Source organism: Neltuma alba, unplaced genomic scaffold, assembly GCF_004799145.2.
Source record: "Neltuma alba isolate B1F8T4 unplaced genomic scaffold, ASM479914v2 tig00013507_pilon, whole genome shotgun sequence".
NCBI lineage: Eukaryota > Viridiplantae > Streptophyta > Magnoliopsida > Fabales > Fabaceae > Neltuma > Neltuma alba.
In genome coordinates, this window is record NW_021637730.1 from 11,100 (window position 1) to 31,141 (window position 20,042).

Genomic DNA, 20,042 nt, shown 5'->3' on the forward strand with positions numbered 1-20,042 from the left:
ACTTGTAATAAATATGTGTTATCTTTCCTAAAATACTATTGCTAATCATATATGTTAGCTAAAACTATTATTTGATGAAACATTTGATATGTACAACTATTACAAAGATTAGACGAAATATATTAAAATTTTATATTTAGAATTAAATTCACTATCAAACTACCTTTTTATATTAGGAATGAGGCGCAGGTAGTATATCACAATCCGGATATGATCAAAATATGAATGGGTCTTTGCCTTATCAATGACACAGAAGCTTCAAATTTCTCTATCCTACATCTCTTCATCTCTATAAGTTTTAGCGCCAAATCCTTGACCAGGATTCCAAATGTTATTGAACTCAGTTGGAGTTCACAAAAGCTTAGGGAAAATACCAAGGGAAGATTGTATTAAAATACCGAATTAAATATAAAAAATTAACAAAGATCTCATTGTAAAAAATTTCACTTGATCAGTTATTAAATTATCCTCATTTTTTTAAGCATGTATCGATAGCTGAAAAGGCAGTTGTTAACAAGCTAATATGCAATGATTAACAACTATTACGGCGGGTATTAACAACTCATGTATTAAATCTTTGTGAGGGGTTGAAAAAATGTGTTGTTAATACCTGTCACAATAGTTGCTAATCACTGCACCTTAAATTATTAACAACTGCTTTTTTAATTGTCAATGCATACTTAAAAAAAAGGAGAACAATTTAGTAACTGAAAAAAAATTTATTGCAATGAAGTTTCTTAAAACTTTAAATTAATTTGATGGTTTTCAATTTTTTTTATATTTAATTTTTTTAATGTGACCGTAATGCAATTTTTTCAAAATCTAACATAGTGATTAGTGAACAGAGTTTTACGTGCCTAACGATTTGTGATGATTTTACATTTTGGCCACCGATCAATAATGATTTGACGATGTAACCCTTCATGCGTTTATTTTCTTATGATTTAACGAAGTGTTAAAATTATTTTAAGTATCCGCACTTTGCACAATAATTTGTCGGATGTTTCTCAGTAAAAAGAAAAAAAGAAAAGAATTGCATGTGCTTTTTTCAGTTTTTCCTAAATTTTTCACTCATTTTTTTTAGGCATTTCAAATGGCAGGAGATAATTACGGCGTTCTGTTTATCGCAGCAACGTATATAAGATCCAATTGGAACCAGATTCTCTTGACAGAAAGGCGAAAATGGTGGCAATTTCGCTCTACAGGGGGAATCTGCACAGAGTTCCCGACGGTTCTCGCCGATGGCTAATGCCAAACCCTAAAATTTCTCTCAAAGATTTCAAGTCCCTTCTACTGCGTCGTTCCAAGTCCCTCTCTCGCCTTCGTACCATCATCACCACCTCCAATCCGAACTCAAGCCGTAGCCCTAACCCTAGCCCTAACTCTCCCCCTAAAGCTCAAACTGAGGCTCCTGCTGTTGATGGGTCTATTCTTCCTGTTCAACCTGAAGCTATAAAGGTCAGTGAGAATGAAGAGGGGCCTTCACGGCAGGACAAAGATCACAAAGAATCTGAACTTGTTGGTCCTTCTTTCAAGAAACCGGAGGCGGGGACTGATTCTTTTGTAGATTCCAAGATTAAAGTACCGGAGAAAGTTTTGGAATCTGTCAATGGTGGTGCGACTTCAACGAAAAATCAGATAGTGCTGGTAAGCTTCCCTGTTGGAGCTTATAAAAAGCGTATTATATCTTCATGAGTCCCTTCTTTGCTCTGACTTTGTGACTCAACTCGCTTAATTCAAGCGATTCTGGACGTACACGCTATGCTTTTACCGTTGAAATCAAGCTTATTTGTTCACCATTCCTAAGTGTTTTGTGGCAGATCAGAGACAAAGGGGATTTGTCAAGTGAGAAAGAGAAAAGGAGGCAGGAAGTTGAGGATAAGTTACAAGTTCTGAATGGGAAGAAACATAATTTGGTACTAGTGTTGAAACAGGTGAGCTCGAGCTCTGGTTTTGCCATCTGACCGAAGAGTCAAATGGGAATGCACGAAAGAAACCATATTGTTGTATTGATTTCGAAGAATGCACTTTTTATTTATACATAAATTACATATCACACATAGTGCGTAAACTGAATTAACTAATTTCTGTTATGTACATGGCAAACTCAACTATTTTTAAGTTATGGCTGACACTATCTTTTCGTGTTTGCTGGGCACTAGAATATTCAGACCTTATGTTCTCAATGTGTGATTCTGCATTTTTCCTTCTAGGATGTGGTTTAGTTCTTTACTTGCGCCCCACTAATTAAATATCGGATGTGGTGGTTGGCAGATATTAAATGCAGAGGAAGAGTTGAAAAGACAAAGCAGTATGCAAGGGACTGCTATGCGCCCTTCCGTGACACTTCAAGCAGATGGGACAAATGATACTGGATCAATAGGTAAACACGGTGCTCCAAGGATCAGTTCAGAAGCAAACCTAGGTGATGATGTGGAAGGGGTTGCAGCTGATGATATTCCAAATCATAATATCCCTTCTCGCCACATGCTTCGTACGAGTAGCATGTCACCTTCTTCAGAGTCACCTCTTAGGAGGACTCCTACTGTTCAACAAAATGCGGTAATTTATCTTTCTTAGTACAGACAGTCAAGCTGCAACTGCGTTCCAGTTAATCTGTTTGAGGATCTTCTGATTTATACACATGCATGCTATCCTATACTTGTTATTGGAGTTTCTGACGTGAATATATGAAAATGTGAGTTACATGGTGCATGTAGGAGGGTCAATTATGGTGAAACTCATGTGAGTTGGTAGAGGTCCGAATTGCATTTGTGGTTGTACTTTGTGTACTCTACTTCCTATTATATCCTGCTACCTCCAGTCCTAATTATAAGATCTCATTTGTAGATGGGATCTTATAATTAGGACCGGAGGTAGTACATTCCAGTAATGCCGCAAAGCATAACAAAGAATATAGCATGCATCTGGTGTATTCTATTGTTCTGGCATTTCTTGGTTGTCTAGAGTGCAGCTTCACCATAAACCAAACTAAAATTATTATCCATGTTCGTGTGCATATGTATGTATCTTTCTGTATTTCATGTTGGACTATATGCAACTGCTTGATGGCAGTTTACTGAACAAATAAGTAATGGTTATCTGTAATGGAGTGGCTAATTTGAACCCATAAACACACACTTCCCTTTTGTCTGATCATACGTGTAGATATCAATGTTTTATTGTTATATTTTCTGCGAAGGTTCCACATCCATCTCGGGCAGGCTTGGGTACTACGGCTAGTCCATCCCGCTTTGCACTGTCAGGACATCAAACGAATCCCGTGAACCCACCTTCAGTATCTGCATCAGGAGCAAGTTACATTGCATCATCCCCTTCTCCAGCAGCATCTGGTGGCACTTCCGTTTTCAGAGATGCTCGGCAGACAAGCCCCTGGAACTAGGACTTTGGTTTGAAACTTGGAGACCTTATTTCTGTATCCTCATGGTGTGTAATCAGCATTTCCCTACGGGGGAAATGGGGGAGAGGGGAGGGGAGAGAAAATTTTCATGAACTTGATTTGAAAAATTGAAGAAGTGGGGTTATAAAATTTTAATTAAAAAAATAAAATAAAAGAGTAATAAAAATTAATCAAAAGCTTTTAACCCCATTTATTCAACTTTTCATATTAAGTTCATCAAAATTTTTCCTCTCTTCCATTTTTCTTGTACCAAACCAGCCATAAGTCTAGCCATACCTGTGTCTTAGAAGTGAGAATCCTCTGCATTATTTAGCTTCCCCACTTCTTCTCATGGGACTGTAAAAAATACAAGATCAATCCAATACTTGTTAAAAGTCGCTGTATCATGCCGTTTCACCTATGAACTCATGTCAAATTAGATGTTGGCATGTTGTAGACCTATGTTGTACATTACTATGGAAAATAGGAAGATGTATCTTGGCGTTGGCCTCTTTCCAGTATGAGGTTTTTTTTTTGGGGGGGGGGGGATTTTTCGCCACGGAGTTTATTACCAGAATTTTGAAGTACACAATAATTGTTTGCAAATAAGTTCAGAATATAATGGACGCATGCACATCATCCCAAAATTAATTTGTATTTACGAGAAATTAACGTGTATATGCACACACTTGTATGTGTATGCTCATACATGCCAGTTCTCTTTGTAGGCCTCTCTTCCTTTTGGTAGCAAATGAGTGTAAAGTTATAAGAACATTAAAATCTCAAGCAACGAAAATAAGTGACTTAGAAATTATTTTTTAGTATTATGTTAAATTTCAAATGGAAAGTTAAATAACAAAAAATAATTCGGTGAAAATGTTATTTATACTTGACATGACGCGGTGAATAATATACTAGAAGATAATTGGTTTGACTTGATACAAATGTTAAGTTTTCCCAAGCTTAATTGGATGTTCAGGTGGTTTTTTCAATTAATAAAAGTATTAATAGCTTGAGATTACAAATGGGATTAAACACGCAACTTTCCATTAAATGGCAGATGTTTGAGGAGTTGCTGCATCTCTTTGCGCTTGGAACCTCTCCTCTTTACCACCGTCTCATTGCATGCACAATTTTTCCCCTAACGTTACAGGACATGTGGCTGCTGCTGCTGTCATAATTATTATGGCTAAATCAAAGAAGGACGAAGCCCAACACTTAAAGAACTCGGGGGGACGATGAGGAAATTTGAATAGCCTGGCTTTTCTGTCTGATTGGCACGTTGACGACGAGGACAATTCTTCGAGAAAGTCCTAGGAGGTAATAACTAGCAACTAAAACAGCTCGGAAAGCAGCGTTTCTTATCATCGAAGGGCGCTTCATATGAGTAAGGTAAGTTATTGGTCTCATTCAATACAAATCTTACGGAAAGCATACCGTGAACGACCAAAAACAAAAACTGAGATGCTCACTCTTCATCACTCGATAAAACAAATACATCAGTCCTTCACGGACAGCTCCAGATTCAGATCCTCTAGCGCCTAAACTGGAAGGGACCATGAAACTTTGATCTATTGAAGAGTGCAGATCCAAAATGAAGTTGTTTGGGTTCAATTTCGAAGTCCAGTGTCATAGCTTCATTCTGGAAATATTAGATGAATAAATAGACTGAAGATGGACCCCCCCCCCCCAAAAAAAAAAGCCCCGGGGGCCGGGGAGGAAAAGGAAAAAAATGAAACGAATAAACTCACTCAGGAACATCTATCCAAGGCAGCTGCACTAATGGGAATCACGCCAGCTGGTGACACAAGTGCATCAACCGGAACATCAGATGAAGTCATTGGTATGACTCCTTCATCCAATATTTGCTCAGAGTATGACAGGGCAACTGCAAATCAAAAGCCAGAATGAGTGGTCCTGTTAAATTTTGCAGACTGATTCTAAAATCAATCATCTAGCTAATTCTAGAAAGGAAAATGCGCACCAAATAGGGGTTGCTCCCAGTTCCGTGCCTTTGCAAGATCTTGGTAGTTCTTCAGAAAGTTATCATAGTATCTGCATGGTAAAACATTATGTGACCAACCGTTGAAATAAGATTAGCGTTTCTGACTATACATAAGAAGTGAAACGTCCAAGATTAAGCTATAAAGTTTGTGAGATTGATACTTCTCTTGCAGGCAAATAAGTTGGTTCACCAAGTAGAGTTTCAACAATAGTCAGTATTGAAAAAAAGACCAAACGATATTTCATCCGTCTCAAATGTTTCACCCAACCGAGACATTCATACGAAACAGATTGAAGTGCTAAGGCAGGAGAAAAGGTTAAATAAGTACCCTCCGCCACGGCCTAAACGTTTTCCAGATTTATCAAATGCAAGTCCTAGGAAAAGAAACAAGTAATTAGCTATTTTCAGGTTCAGATGATAGTAATTGTTATTAAATAAAAACACAAGAAGTTACCAGGTAAAAGGAACAGATCGACTGGTTCATTAGCCTGCATAACTGGCAGAGGAAGCAAAGAAAGAGAATCAAGAAGGCAAACAGGAAAAAGATATTTCATATAGGAAATTCCACGGACATGTGGAAAGGCTACTGTACTCGAGCCTAAAGGTGAATTAGAGCGGGAGAGATGCTAAAACTTCAAAGCAATTATTCAACTTGTGGGTGGGAGCAACTACCATCTTCACGCTCATTTCCCTCAGCATCTATGGGATCTGGTTCCAAAATGTCCATAGAGTTTGCAATGAGATCATCCATACGTGAGATATTAAGCATTCGCATGTGACTATTCTTATCCTCCACCCGAGGTACATAGAGTTTTCTTCCACCTGCATGATAACCAGCTTTAGTAACAATAAAATGTTGATGCTAAACTAGAATGAGAAGACTAACCCAGCCAGGTGAGAAGGGAAAGGGCAACATCCTGAAGCACGCCCAGACTATCTAGAATACTTAAACCTGGCAGGATAGCTCTCATAGAAACGCATATTGACTAAACAAATGGAGAAATTCCTTTAAATTTGACACAACAATGGAAGAGCTAGATTTTAAACAAATGGAGAAATTCATATGTATCGTGCTGAAGAAATGCATGAAAATTCCAACCGTATATACACAAGTTGCCAAAATGGATCCCTTGGACAATTTTCTCTCCCTCCTTAGCTATAGCATTATAAGGCAACAACAATAACCTGCTTTAACTGTTCAAAGTGTTATGCAGATCTCTGGGTGCATAATCACCATCCTCGAATAGAATATTATATGTTCAAAATTTAAATTAGTATCTGATGGATACCAACAAACAGCTGCCACCAAAAGTCCAAAACATATAGCAGGGGAAAATAATTCATAATGGAGCAACAGAGGACATAAAAGGGGGACCTACTGATCCAGAAGAGAGCATAAGGTTAAGAAACAGAGAAGGCAGACAACTACTGGCGTAACCGAGAGGACTCAAGATGATAAAACAAAACGGAGAAGTTAAAAAGCACTACCTCTGCGCCTATTTGTCACAGTTAAAAGTTATAGTTAAATTTTAACCATAACTTGTATTTTATAAATAGGCTCGGAGCTAGTAGTTTAATCCCATGTAAAGGAAAATCTGAGAAAGGAGTGATTTTGGATCTAGTTTTTCGTGGAAAAGTAAATCTCTTGAAACGTGGCATATGTTGCTCCTCTTTTACCATATTGATGTTACTGTTTATTTTTGTGCCTTGTGTGTCGCTGTGACTGTGTGTTTCCTCTGTCGTATTTGATTGAACAACTTTGTTGGCTTTAGAGTGTGACATAGTGTGGGAGTTTATTATACTATCATCTTGTCCAAGGAGAATCTTCCGTCTCAATATCATGGTTGGCAGTGACATTGAGATATCTCAGCAATATATAGCACATTTTTGTCGTATTATTGTAAATATTTTCAGTGTCCTATCAGTATCAAAACATGTCAATAGCTAAAGTTTGAAAATAAAAGTCATGACATACCATTGGCCGGATCTTGCAAAATGTGTGACAACAGCTTGGATGTATCAACTTCTCGCAAAGCACTGCAGCTTATATATGCGCATAATCTGTGACTTGATTTGAACCACGGAGCCCCCAAAATTATATTTTGAATTTCATTATCTAGGGAAAAAAGTAGAACATTAAAAAATTAATGCGAACTTCGATTTTTCATAATAAGGAGTCAAAGAATACTTCTTCAATTAAGTGTTTTAAGATGTTAACAAGACAAAAGCAAGTGAAAAATTCATTTCCCCCCTACAATGCATACGCAGCCTAATATTTGAGCTGCCGCGCGAAAAGAAAAGCTTCGTCAAGAATAACAAGAACGTTTTTCAGAGTTTTGATCTCTGAATAACTGCAATTATCTTTACCTCTCTGACACTGACCCAACTTCTCGTATAGCCTCCTCTTGTTTCTAACTAACAAATAATGCTCCCACATGGGAACTTCACTGCTGAAAGTTATTCTAGCAAGCCAATAACTCAAGTGTTTATTTATATGTTTGGCCTTCGCTCCAAATTAGAGATCCAGAAATAGACCAATGAGCTCTGGCCAAGTCATCTCAGAAGTAATAATAGAGCGACTACCTTGGTGGGATCTGAGGGAGGGATCCATGGCCTTGAGGGTCTTTCGGACCTGCGTTCTGAGCAGCCGCTTCTGCTTGAATATGGCGTCAAGTTCATCTGAGTGGCCGCCGCTGGTCGCCATAGTCAACGCCGCCGCCGCGCCAAGTAACTGTAAAGAAGATGAACGATGAATACAGATGCGATAGCGCGCGCACAGAGCCTTCGTCGCTATTGCCTTCGCCTCAGCATTCAGCAATCATCTGCGTCCCGGCGTCCCCTCTTTTTTTCCTTTAGAATACACACATGGTTACACTAGCCTCCCTTCAGTCCCTCAACTCCGCTCAGCTCGCAATTCTTAATTAATAAATATTAAGCTTCAATTAAAAGATATTAACCATTAAATAATGATTTAACAGTGTTGAAAGAAGGTTTACCATTAAAAAATTTTATTTTTAAATAAATTGATACTTCATAATCTAATAATTATTATCTCGTTTATACTAAGACTCAATTAAAAATATGAATGATTCAAATCCGATTTTTCTCATTCCCTGTTCTATTGTTTGTTCTCTTCAACTTCACCTCTCAGTTCAGGCGAAGAAAAAAGGCTTCGCTTCTCAATATGTTTTTTCATTTAACATCAGGAATCTGTGTTTTTTTCATTCTTTCATAACTCTATAATCCTGCTGATTTTTTTTTTTGTATGAACAAAGAATACTTATTCCACGGGGAAAAAAAGGAATACTTATTCCGGTTTTCTCATTTATAATTTTCAAAAATGATTAATTAGATGAAGAATTCATTGCCTCGACATTAGATATTAACTTTTTATTTTTGTGAGAAATTAAATAACTTTCTATGGTTTATGTATGCTGCAGGATTAATTTAGGTTAAATAAAAACATATGTTTCGTGTCAACTGAACTGCAGATGTAAGATTCTGACGGAGAATCTGCTAGTTTTGTGAAAAGCCAAGAAGGTTTTAGACTGTAAGCTAGATGGAGCTTCTTCTTCAGGGTAAGTTGTTAGCAAACTCGATTTTCAAAAGTGCTAGATAAACAGAAAAGGTTAGAAACACATGAAACTGTCAAAATAAAAATCATATAAACAACCAAATCTAGTCATATTTGTCCATTTGATCCTAGTGAAGATATAACCAGAAGCCTAGTGATGTAATATTCAGAGAAACGTTATCAGGCTTTACAGTACATGCTTTGTAAGTTTCGAGTGCAACACCTCTAGTTTCAGAGACATTACAGAGAAAAACAGAGAGGAGGAGGAATTTGCTATTAACATCATATCTATCCAAGCTTCTTATACCTGACCTTCCCCCTTGGCAAGCACTCTGGTCTCAGACTCTCAAGTCTCCATGACCAGTGGCAGTGAGACTCTGAGCTGCCTCTTTTAAAATTTCTGCATATAATAACTTTCTTCCATTACACTCAAAGAGAGTCGATTACCATCAGAACAGGTAGGATCACAAAGATGGTGGACATGCAAGGTCCACCTCTGTATATGCCTTAGGGGATGTCTTGGGAGAATTCATTACAAGGTGCCGGAGCTTCTCTAGATTCTCTGATATGGCTGTCAAAATTTCGGATTCTTCGCTTTGTTCTTCATGCTGCTTGCCAACAAGCTCTAAAAACCTACTGTCTGCTTCAAGAGCCTTCACAATATCAGTAAGTGATGTCAAGGAGGCTTCACTTGCTTTATCTGCAGCATCAAGAAAAAAAGATTGTAACTTCGTGATGCTATTATAAGAATGGTGGAAATATGTTGTAAAAGGCATGTTATGTTTTATGTTACCTGTCCCATTTTCTACAACGCTTGTACTGTCAGAAGTACATGGTGGGAACTGAAACCCATTGTCTACTATGTGATTTCTAGTATCCAGTTTCTTTATCCGGTTTAGAAGATGTGATTTGTCCCCTTTTATGTCTCTAAGTGACTCGCTTGGCCTTGCCCCGCCACTATCCGCCTGAGCTGACATTGCTTGATGAAATTTGTGGCCTTTTTCTCCATTATCCTCACCTTCACTGAAGATGGGAGGAGAGCCCATGCTTCCATGATGAGATAAGTAAGGCTGAAATCTGAACTCCTGGGAATCTTCATGTAGATCTCTCATTAAATCCTTAAAATCATCTTCTGATAAGCACCCATATTTCTCTCTGTACATGGCCAATTCAGCCTCTAGAGCTTTGATTTCATCCTCTCTTCTTATAAGCATCTCACTAGCTGCTTGCAGGGCTTCTTCATCGTACTCTGCCTGTTCCTCCATCATTCTCTGGTACTGCAAAGCTTCCATCTGCACGGCAGCCTTCTCCGCCTGCAATCGTGTGATCATTGCCATTGCATTGTTAGCAGCAACAGCTGAAGCGCTTCTTTCTTCATCGAGCTCCATGTACAAAGCCATGAGTGACTTGCGATCCAAGCGAACACGTCTCTTCAAATGGTTCAAGATGGCATCCTCTGCTTCAAAATGACCTTGCCCCTCAGTGGATTCACCAGATGCGGATTTCCTATTGGGTTTGAATGACCATGATCTGGGGATATAGTTTGCAGCATCTGCAAGCGGAATCCCAAAGAACTTGTTGCCCCTCATAAAAGTTGGGGTTTTGTTCAGTTCCTCCTCACCTTCTGTCCCAGAAGCAGCTCTCAAATCTTCCTTTGCTGCATCGAAAATCAAAATACTTTATTTGACATCCTAGTTATTGAAGATTATACAGAGAAATATTCATTAGCCGTCACAGCTTAAACTTTCTTATCACATCAGATTCATATTTCATACTTCATACTTACATTTGATATCTTGACTATGATTCCCATGATAGCCATCTACATCTTCAGTGGCTTCTGAATCACTAATCTTGGTGTCTGCCAATCGGAATTTTGGGGTTTGAGGTAATTCAAAACCACGAGATTCCTCAGTCCTCGATGTTGCATGAGGATGAGCTCGAGGTGAAGGAGTAGGAGCGTGTGAGGAAACAATTTTCCCTTTAGGATAAGAAGATTTTGCCCTTAATGGCTTCCCACAGCACGAACACTTTTGCGTACTGCTTTTCTCTAGGGGCATACCATCATCTCTCAAGCTCAGTTGAATCTGCTGGTCATCCTCAACGAAGCATTCCAGATCCTTGTGGAGAATCCCAACAAGAGATTTGTACGTATCGCAATCCGATTCTTTTTCTGTGGCGAAGGAAAGGAGGCAGCTTTCGCACATCTTCTTAATATCGGAGAGTTTCCTGTGATTGTGGCAAAACGCCAAACATGAGACATCCTTCTTGTGGGACTCACAAATGGAATCATTGTAATAGAAATCTGGGTTCCTGTGAACCAAAACGTGGTCGAGTCTGGTGCAAAGCAAGCACGGAATCCTCAGCTCGAAGAACCTGGCGAACTCATTGGCGGCAAATGCAAGAAGCCCATCGATAAAAAGCAAGATTATCAAAACCCATTCGAGCACAGCGAAGATCATGAAGTGCGGAATCTTTCCCATTTCTTCCTCGACGTAACGACTAAAGGAGCGAGTAGCCATGTTCCGCTCTACGATAACTTTTTTCTGTTTGTGGGAGATTATCCTTGTCCTTTGCGGACCCAATGAAGCGAAGAAACAGAAAAACGAAGAATTTTCTGATCTAAGGTGGTAATGGCGGTGGGGGGAGAAGGAAATGATGAGAAAAAGATAGAAAAAAGAGGAAGAGGTTAAGCAGCCTCAGAAGGTAGCGACAGGGAAGAAGAGCATGACCTTGCTGGGACAAAATGGAAATGGAAGGAAGGAAGGAAGGAAGGAGATTGCGTCCTCTCTTTCTCTCTCTGTTTCTTTCTCTCCCTCTCCTTGTAAGAAAAGAGAAGAAAGATATGTTACAAAACAAAAGAGGGTCCTCAGAGTTTGGGCGTTCGAACTCTGTTTCGCCATAAATAGAAACATCCTCTGCAAAAAAACGATGGTGTCAAGGCGCGCTTTTACCTGAAATAACGCTCGATCGCGCGCTTTATCTGTTTCGCTTGCAATGCGACAGCGACCAACTGCATATACGGTGTCGTTTCCATTTTTTCCCCCCGAAAAGTATCATTCGATTTTTTTTTGGGGGGGGGGGGGTTGTTTTATGCTAGACATTTAGGCCTGTCCTTCTGAAATTTCAGTTTATCCCTTGTAGTCAAGTTGTTTTTCAAATAGTTCAAGGTCAAAAAAGAAATTACAGTAGAAAAAAAAAGTCGAAGTCCATACCGGCTAATAAGTATTTAACATATATATAGAAAATTAAATGTAGGTAAGAAATTAAGTTTTTTAAATTATAAAATTATAAGAAAATTATAAAAATCATTCTGTGATTTATCTATTATATAATGGAGAAATTACACGGATATGTTGTAAAATTTGTCTTAATTGCATTTGATACCATTCTTATTTTAAAAATGGCATTTAATATTTTTTAATATATTATATATGTATTGAAGAATATTTTATCATTCATTTTCTAATAGTTGATGTACCTTTACTAACAATAAGATATCGTGATTTTGTTATTTATATCATACTAGCGTCAACTAAATTGCTATTGAAATTTCTAATTTTAATTTGATATATAATTTTAACTGGGAAGTCATTTTAATCACTTCTTCACGAATAGCTATATTTTACTTTCATTAATTGCTAGTACTAAAGCTCTTTTAGGAAATTTATGGTACAAGAGAATTAGTTATTATTATAAAAAATAGATATCTTAAGCTCAAAAAAAAAAAAAAACACCAAGCTTATTCTTACTACCCTTGACCGAATTTTAGACAACTCTTTAACACTTGGGTAGGTTATATTTTTTTTTTTTAATAAAATAAGTTTTTTTACACTGAATATATCAAATCAAATCAAAATATCAATATATATTTCTTCAAATCTTGTAAGAGACTTCTGATTGATCCAATAAAGATGGGTCTAAATTAATTTTAAAAAATCATTTCTTACCCACACCTCTTTTTATTGCCTCGCCGCTGTTGTTAACGTGAAAACGCATTCCCCCATCTAACAACTGTACATCCTTCAATTTAATTAAAAATTTTATTATTAAAAAAAAGATAATACTTACATCAAGTTGTTTATATTTATTATATCAAGGTCTCTAATCATATATGATTATGTGTCTTATTTTTGAAATAATAGCCTTTGATAACATTTAATTATAAATCAACATGAAACCAAAAAAAAAAAAAATTCATGACTATGTATGATTAGAAAACTTGATATAATAAATATAAGCAACTTGACCTAAATTTTTTCCATTTATATATATAGTGGCATCGTAATGTTGAATTTCTGGGGCTGGCTCCTAAGTGCACTTTCTTCATTATTATTGTTGTTTATTTATTAATCTCTCTTGTCCTAAATATGATGTTCTCTTTAACTACTCGCAAAATTTTAAAAGAAATTCTTAAGATAGTTATATGACAACTAAAAGTTAAACCAAATTTAGAAATTCCTAGAACAAAGTCTATTTTCTTCCTTTTTACTACACAGTCATGTTTATCTATAAAACAATCAACCAAAACCAGCCGGAAAGGACGAATGCTAAAGCAAGTTTTACTTTATACACCCTTTTCCCCATTACCTTTCGGTTCCTCTGTAAAGTCAAAAGGATGTTTATATCTTCCAAGGGAAAAAACTACAAGCTTAGCTAGTGGTCAAAGCATTTGTAGTCATGTAAGGTGATATGCATCCCTGGACCTGAAAACATGTCATATTTTGAATGACAAAATTAGGCATTACATCATGTTTACACTGTACAGTAAAACAAAAATGGTCAAAAGGGATACTTTTGGTGCCCCCTTAGTCCCATAGGCATTATATTCAAAGCAGCAAGAAAACCAAAGAGAGAAAAAAGAAAACAGTATGATTGCACTTTGAGAAGGTAGCTTTTGCTCATGATTTTATCAAACCATCTCAAGAAGTAGAAGAATATGAGAGGATCTCTTACCTGCAATAAGCAAGTAGGAATTTGAATATGACCCTGTAGTAAGAGGTTGACCTTTTGAAGAGAACTCAGTGGCACAGGTGTAATCACATAGAGCACGCCTTTAAACACGTCAATGCCTCTTACAATTCCTGAATTATAAAAGTTGTAGAAACATTTATATTATGACTACTTAATACTTTTATTAAGCAACACCCAGATACATAGAAAACACAAAACGAGAAGGTTGTGGGGCCTGTGCTAATCACTAAAGAAACAACTCCAGAGAAACAACTAACCCAAAAGGTTAGAAAGGAAAGAATAAATAGCTCCAGAGAAACTTTTTTTTTTCCCCACTCATTATGATCTTACATTTGAGGGCGGACCCTTAAGATGTACTAAACTTAAGTTTCCTTTACAAAATCAGGAGATACTGATAAACATATTCCAACCAACTGAAGAATGACTTTGATGGAGTAACCCCATATGCATATTCCTTTGAAAATTTATTTTTGCATGGCACATGGCCATCAAAAGTTTGTGAGCTGATATGAAGCGCACAGTCAAATTAATCTCAGGATCAGCATCAAAATAAGCTTATCCCTTCTCAGTTCACTAAATCTCAAATTATAAAAATTGCTTTAGAATTATAAAATTTATAATAAAAAAAGAAAAGAAAAAGAAACCAGTGACGCCTTGAGTCATTTTGCAATTCTACTGCAACCAAAATTGCTTTCAAAAATCCTAAACTGTAAGTTAGCACTTGGCAGCACCATAGTTATGACCCCAAAAAAAAAAAAAAAAGCTATCTAACTGTAGAGATAGGCAGAGTGAGAAAAGTTTGTGGAGTAACCTACCAAGACCAACACACCAAGGAAATTTTCCGGAATCCTCAGAATCAACAGCTAAGCCAACAATGCTAGCATTCAAACTGTAGAATGAGTCAGAGCTTGGAACCTAGAAAAATTTAGTTACAATATGAATATATACCTCATACCATAATACAATCCATATAAGCGGTGCTATGGAAAATCTTAATGAGCAAATATTAAGTAAATTCAAAACGCTAAAATTCACGATGGTTTTGGTGTGTAACACGTCAAATGCATAGAATTAGCAGAAGCTGCAGAACACCATCAGACAGGCTAATAACAAATTTGAACCTACCACGGATTGAAGATGTTGAATCTTAACGTTTGCAATGGGAACTTCAAAAGGACGGTGAGATGCCAGGGCACGAGCAAGCTCCTTGATTGTATAAATATTCCAATCCCTAGGAAAGCACTGTCTAAAATAACTCAGGATTCGCATATCTCGCAAGAGATGTGCATCCTTCCGAATAAGCACCCTGGGAAAATAAATAAGAAAAGGATATTTCATGATAATACAAATGCAGATGAAGTCACCCATTATGTATGATAAATGTAATTTGCTTCTTTCAAACACAATGAATGAATAAAAATAAAACAATCTGCATTAGGTAAGATTCTCATCAGATTTGGACTTACGATCTATTTAATGAATCCCGAAGAGCTGAATTTATCTCAATTATGTTGACTCTGTCATCATGTTCCCCATCGACCCAGAATGCTCCAGCAGGTAGATTCTTATTTTCAGCATGTATGTTCATTTTAACAACGTGTGTTGGAGCAATATATTTCAACATGTCCACTAATAGGTCATAACCAGCACCTAGAATGCAACGATAATTCAGACATCACAAGCACCATCATAGAGAATATTATTCCAAGAAACACTCAGATCTTTAGTAAAAATGTAAAGGCAAGATTCAAAATAAACTTAACACTGTAAGAGGAATGAGATTACCTTTCACCCAGCCTGGAGTATTCACGATAAGAGGCAGCTCTTTCATTGGAGGATTTTCTCCCTTATCAGACATGCGATATTCCGTCTGATAATAATCACAGATGACTAATGCATAATTCAAGTACGTAGATGGTGCACTTTTAGAGGAAATATCACCAAAGAAAAGGCACCTGCGAAAGAATAAACGAAAGATAGTTAGTCAACCAACCCCATCACAAATAAATAAATCTTTGCTTGAATTGATGAAACTTACATGATCATACATATACATAAAAAAAAACAGATAGTATAAGATCAACTACTCCATTTTCTTTAAAACATTTCACAATTATGGAATAGAACAAAAGAACAAGTGAAGAAGAAGAACACCTAAGACCTAAGAGCACCTGTAAGACATATAAATCACCTTTGAGATGTCATGTATGAAGCAAGATCATGTGAACAGGTAGCAATAATACATAACGTTATTGCTAGTTCTTTGAATATGATAAATATTATTTCACGGCTCAGATAGTTAAATTTAACAAGGAAAGCACGCAATACTCCTATCAATTTAGTAATGCAATACAGCTCAAGTTTATGTGGTCCATCAAAATAACTTGTTTAATGAACCATAACAAGTGCGGCAGCTTTATCAAAGACTTCAAAGCAACATCAGAGAAAGAAATTGAATGTTAATGGTTCATTGTATCCAAAATGATTAGGTGACAAAGCACTTCATACCTCTCTGGAGTTTTTAGGCATGGGGTCGTCATATCTACAAAACCAATTAGATAATCAGAGTCAATGTTTCAATTAGAAGTGCCTCTGATTGATTAATTAAATATTAAACAGCTCGAGATAACGAGAGATTGATAAGATAGATGGCATGACAGATAAGAAAGTAGATATCAATTTAATACCTGGAGTTACTTCATCAATTATGGTTAGTGAAAGAAAACCAGGAGGAGTAAATTCAGGCTGCCCAACATCTGTGTCTAAATAGGCTACTTTCCTGTATCTGCATACAAGAGTTGGGAAAAAACTACCATGAATTAAAAGAGCATGCTGTTTGCCACTCTCGTCCTGCCAAGAGTGAAAGCAAAAAAGAAAAGTAACTCAACAGAAAGAATAAACAGACCCTGGTAATTGGTACAAATAGTGGGCCCAGCGAGTAACAGTAATCTAAATGCAGATCAACTAGAGCATGTAGGATATCAACATCACACTCAAACACAATGAAGAACCTAATACAAAGAATCACCACAAAGCAATATTTCCATTTAACTAAAATAAGGGGGGAAAGAAACAATGCAATCCCGTTTAATCACCAACGAGGGGGAAAACAGCACATTCTAAATTAAACGAGCACGCATTCTTAAGTAGATGAAAAATCAACTACGCGTACCTCTGCAGTAGCACATTGAGAAGATAGCGAGAGAAGGTAGTCTTGCCGCAATTCTTTGGACCGCAAATAAAAGCAATAGGAGGCGGCGAAGTGGCTGAATCATATGCAATGGAATCAACAGCTTCAGACCATTCCTCCGGAATGTATATGTTAGGTGATGAATTCTCGTTGTCAGAAAGGGAAGCCATGTCCTCTCTCTCTCTCTCTCTCTCTCTCTCTGAGTCAAATTATCCGTGCGTGCAGTGTTTTTGCAGTTCACAAAATGAAAACCCTATGAGCTTCAAATACTACTTGTTGGTGAAATTATGGAATCAAACAAAGGCATGTTGATTTTGTGACCAACTTTTTTGAGATGCATGACCATACTGTAACGGACACTCTCCCGCAAAGATACATGCAGCCCACTCTGCTCCCGGTTTCCCAAGACCCGGACCGTCAATATGATCCAACGGCTTCAATGGACGCACCAATACCACTTACACTCTCACTTCTCTCTAAGTCCCTCCTACACACTCTCTCCACAGCTAGGGGTCACGCCGGGTGAGGTGAGGGTGGAGGCTGTTGTTGCGGCGCCGACACCTTCGCACCCCTTGGCGGTGACGATGCCGGGATCATTCAAGAAAGAGAAGAGCCCGTTCAAGGCAGCCAAGTTCCTGAACCTGCTGAGAGGTGCGGCCTGCTCGATAAAATCCGTATGCTTTGAAGGATGTTGTTGATAGCCAAAGGGTTCGTAAAAGCTTCGAACTTTGAAGCCGGTGTGGATCTTTCGGCGATAGAGATCAATTTGATGTCTCGCCCAACTTAATGAAATTAAGAAAACGCTTGGCAAGATGAAAAATTACTGCACTTTCTACAAAAACGAGATAGACTCATATATATTTATTTTGTATATCATAAAAATATTTTTAAAATTATAATTTGATTTTTATTTAAACACTTTTTAAGAATCAAGTATGGTTCAAATTTTTACTAGAAAAAGTGCGCATGTCCCTAATAAAAAAGATACATGTGTCTACTTAAACACCTTAGTTACTAACCAAAGGCTTGGAATTGCAAATCAATGTTCAATTGCCGACATTTAAAATCTGATTATGCTATTTATACTGTAACAAGCGGCTTACAACGTGATAAATTAATAAAAAAATATTTATATTTAGCATCCGATAATATCTCAAATAAAATTAACTCTAATAGAAATACATATCTCTTGTAAGAGAGAGAGAGAGAATCATATGGGAGTAAGTGATTAAATTCAGTTACTATGGAAAAGATTACAGTAAAAACAAAATAAAAATGGGGGATCAGTCCATCCAATAGTGAAGGGGAAAATGGCAACTGTGGTATGGACCTTATTAGGTCATCAACTTCAATTATAAACTTTGAATATTGAAATTTTACTGAGTGAGAATTAGGAAGCAATCTCACTCCTAGAATGAGTAGTCTAGTTTTCCTCCCGCAGCTAACTTCAAATTTAGTAGTCTTATTCACAGCTTATAAAATTAATCTAGATGTTTTGTTTCCTAACAATTAAACTACTAAAATTTTATGAAATTTTAAATAAATCCCTTGTACAACCTAAATAACCCGTTTGGAGATAGGATTAAAGCACTACTAGGGGGTAACAATGACACTATTAATTAATGGGCACAATTTTATTCTGCCCACAAAAAAAAAAAAAAAACAGTACAATGCCAGTATGCATTCAAACAACAAAAGGAAGAATATTACTTTTTGAAGTCATTTGTTTGCTCGATACTCCGTGAAACGGTAACATTAATATCAGTCCAAGACTGAATGGTGAGTAATTTTTGAATCATACACGTTCATGAAAACTTCAAACGCAAATCAAAGTCAAAACAGCACATCAAATTGAAATCATACATTTTTTCCCGACAAAAACGATTAGCCCATGGGAATTTTTTTTTTTTAATGAGTTGCCTATAGGAAACTTTATTAGTGCTTATTTGCGACAAAATCATATACCTATATATATATTTATGTAAGTTGAGATAAAATTCTTTTTACATATTTAACAAATTACAGTTAAAAAACTGTCTATTACAAATGTGTCATAAGTATACCTTTATCCAGGATGGAGTCATGATGTGATTGAGAAAAAAAGAAAAAGAAAAACAAAGCAAGACAATGACAATGAGTTGATTGATGTGATTGCTACTTAAACTCATGAGTTGATTGACCAATTTTGTTGCTTTTTTGTTTATAACCTGTAAAATCGTATCACCTAATTTTTGGACTTATACTGTACATGCAAATTCAATGAATTAATTGATGGAGTTTAACATTTTCATATTTTTAACTTACAAAGTAGTATTAACCTAGTTTTAAACTCGTATTGAACTCGCAAGTGGTTCGATATTTTTAACTTACAAAGTAGTATGAACCTAGTTTTAAACTCGTATTGAACTCGCAAGTGGTTCAATTAATCACGGTAAACTTGCTACTTTTTTTTTTTTACTGAGTTTAGTGAGTCAAAGTCCTGGATTGCAAAATATACAAAAGAACCCAATTTAAATAACAATTAAAAACAAAATACAAAAATGAGCATTAATGCAAAAATAAGAAAACACAAAAAGTAAGCTTTCTTATGTTTTTTATGATTCTAAATATAAAATCTTTGTACTAGTATGTATAAAAATCTTATATTTAAGACTAAAAGAGTATTAAAGTTAACCAAAGTGACAAAAGGCATCCAGTCCTATTAGGCATAGTTTGCGAGCCTCTTCAAGGCTCGGAATTCTTATCAACCTCTCTCTTACGCATAAGTTGGTCATTTTTCCATTCCTCTTAATTATATCATGGAAAAATAGAATATCTAGCCCAGGCGTCCATTCTTCATGATATCTGCTTAAGATTGTTACCCTGAATGCTACTTTCCGTTTTGCTCAAAAAAAAAAAA

The 20,042-nt window shown here is 36.6% G+C and overlaps 4 protein-coding genes across 6 annotated transcripts; 1 reads left to right on the plus strand and 3 right to left on the minus strand.

The window, feature by feature from the left end:
- The first annotated feature begins 1,182 nt into the window (after positions 1–1,182).
- Positions 1,183–3,924, plus strand: LOC114737869 (uncharacterized). Its single transcript, XM_028925855.1, has 4 exons — positions 1,183–1,647; positions 1,821–1,934; positions 2,275–2,562; positions 3,203–3,924. The coding sequence occupies exons 1-4, from the start codon at positions 1,183–1,185 to the stop codon at positions 3,401–3,403; spliced, it is 1,068 nt and encodes a 355-aa protein (XP_028781688.1). The 3' UTR covers positions 3,404–3,924.
- An 818-nt stretch (positions 3,925–4,742) lies between these two features.
- Positions 4,743–18,921, minus strand: LOC114737871 (5-formyltetrahydrofolate cyclo-ligase, mitochondrial). 3 transcript variants are annotated; one of them, XM_028925858.1, is made up of 9 exons: positions 18,917–18,921; positions 7,989–8,202; positions 7,381–7,521; positions 6,078–6,227; positions 5,860–5,901; positions 5,734–5,779; positions 5,385–5,455; positions 5,152–5,288; positions 4,743–5,042 (listed from the first exon to the last, which is right to left on the minus strand). In XM_028925858.1, the coding sequence occupies exons 2-8, from the start codon at positions 8,107–8,109 to the stop codon at positions 5,152–5,154; spliced, it is 708 nt and encodes a 235-aa protein (XP_028781691.1). In that variant the 5' UTR covers positions 8,110–8,202; positions 18,917–18,921; the 3' UTR covers positions 4,743–5,042. The 3 variants fall into 3 exon arrangements, with proteins under 3 accessions (XP_028781691.1, XP_028781690.1, XP_028781692.1); XM_028925857.1 differs by lacking the exon at positions 18,917–18,921 and having other exon boundaries at positions 7,989–8,271; XM_028925859.1 differs by lacking the exons at positions 7,381–7,521; positions 18,917–18,921 and having other exon boundaries at positions 7,989–8,271.
- On the minus strand, positions 9,435–11,510 carry LOC114737865 (probable myosin-binding protein 5). Its single transcript, XM_028925848.1, has 3 exons — positions 10,806–11,510; positions 9,773–10,595; positions 9,435–9,679 (listed from the first exon to the last, which is right to left on the minus strand). Exons 1-3 carry the CDS (start codon positions 11,499–11,501, stop codon positions 9,444–9,446), a joined length of 1,755 nt encoding a protein of 584 aa, XP_028781681.1. The 5' UTR covers positions 11,502–11,510; the 3' UTR covers positions 9,435–9,443.
- LOC114737868 (polynucleotide 5'-hydroxyl-kinase NOL9) lies at positions 13,383–17,882 on the minus strand. The gene is made up of 9 exons (XM_028925854.1): positions 17,126–17,882; positions 16,641–16,738; positions 16,462–16,495; positions 15,739–15,908; positions 15,420–15,603; positions 15,079–15,259; positions 14,769–14,868; positions 13,936–14,063; positions 13,383–13,685 (listed from the first exon to the last, which is right to left on the minus strand). Exons 1-9 carry the CDS (start codon positions 17,311–17,313, stop codon positions 13,632–13,634), a joined length of 1,137 nt encoding a protein of 378 aa, XP_028781687.1. The 5' UTR covers positions 17,314–17,882; the 3' UTR covers positions 13,383–13,631.
- Positions 18,922–20,042: the final 1,121 nt, after the last annotated feature.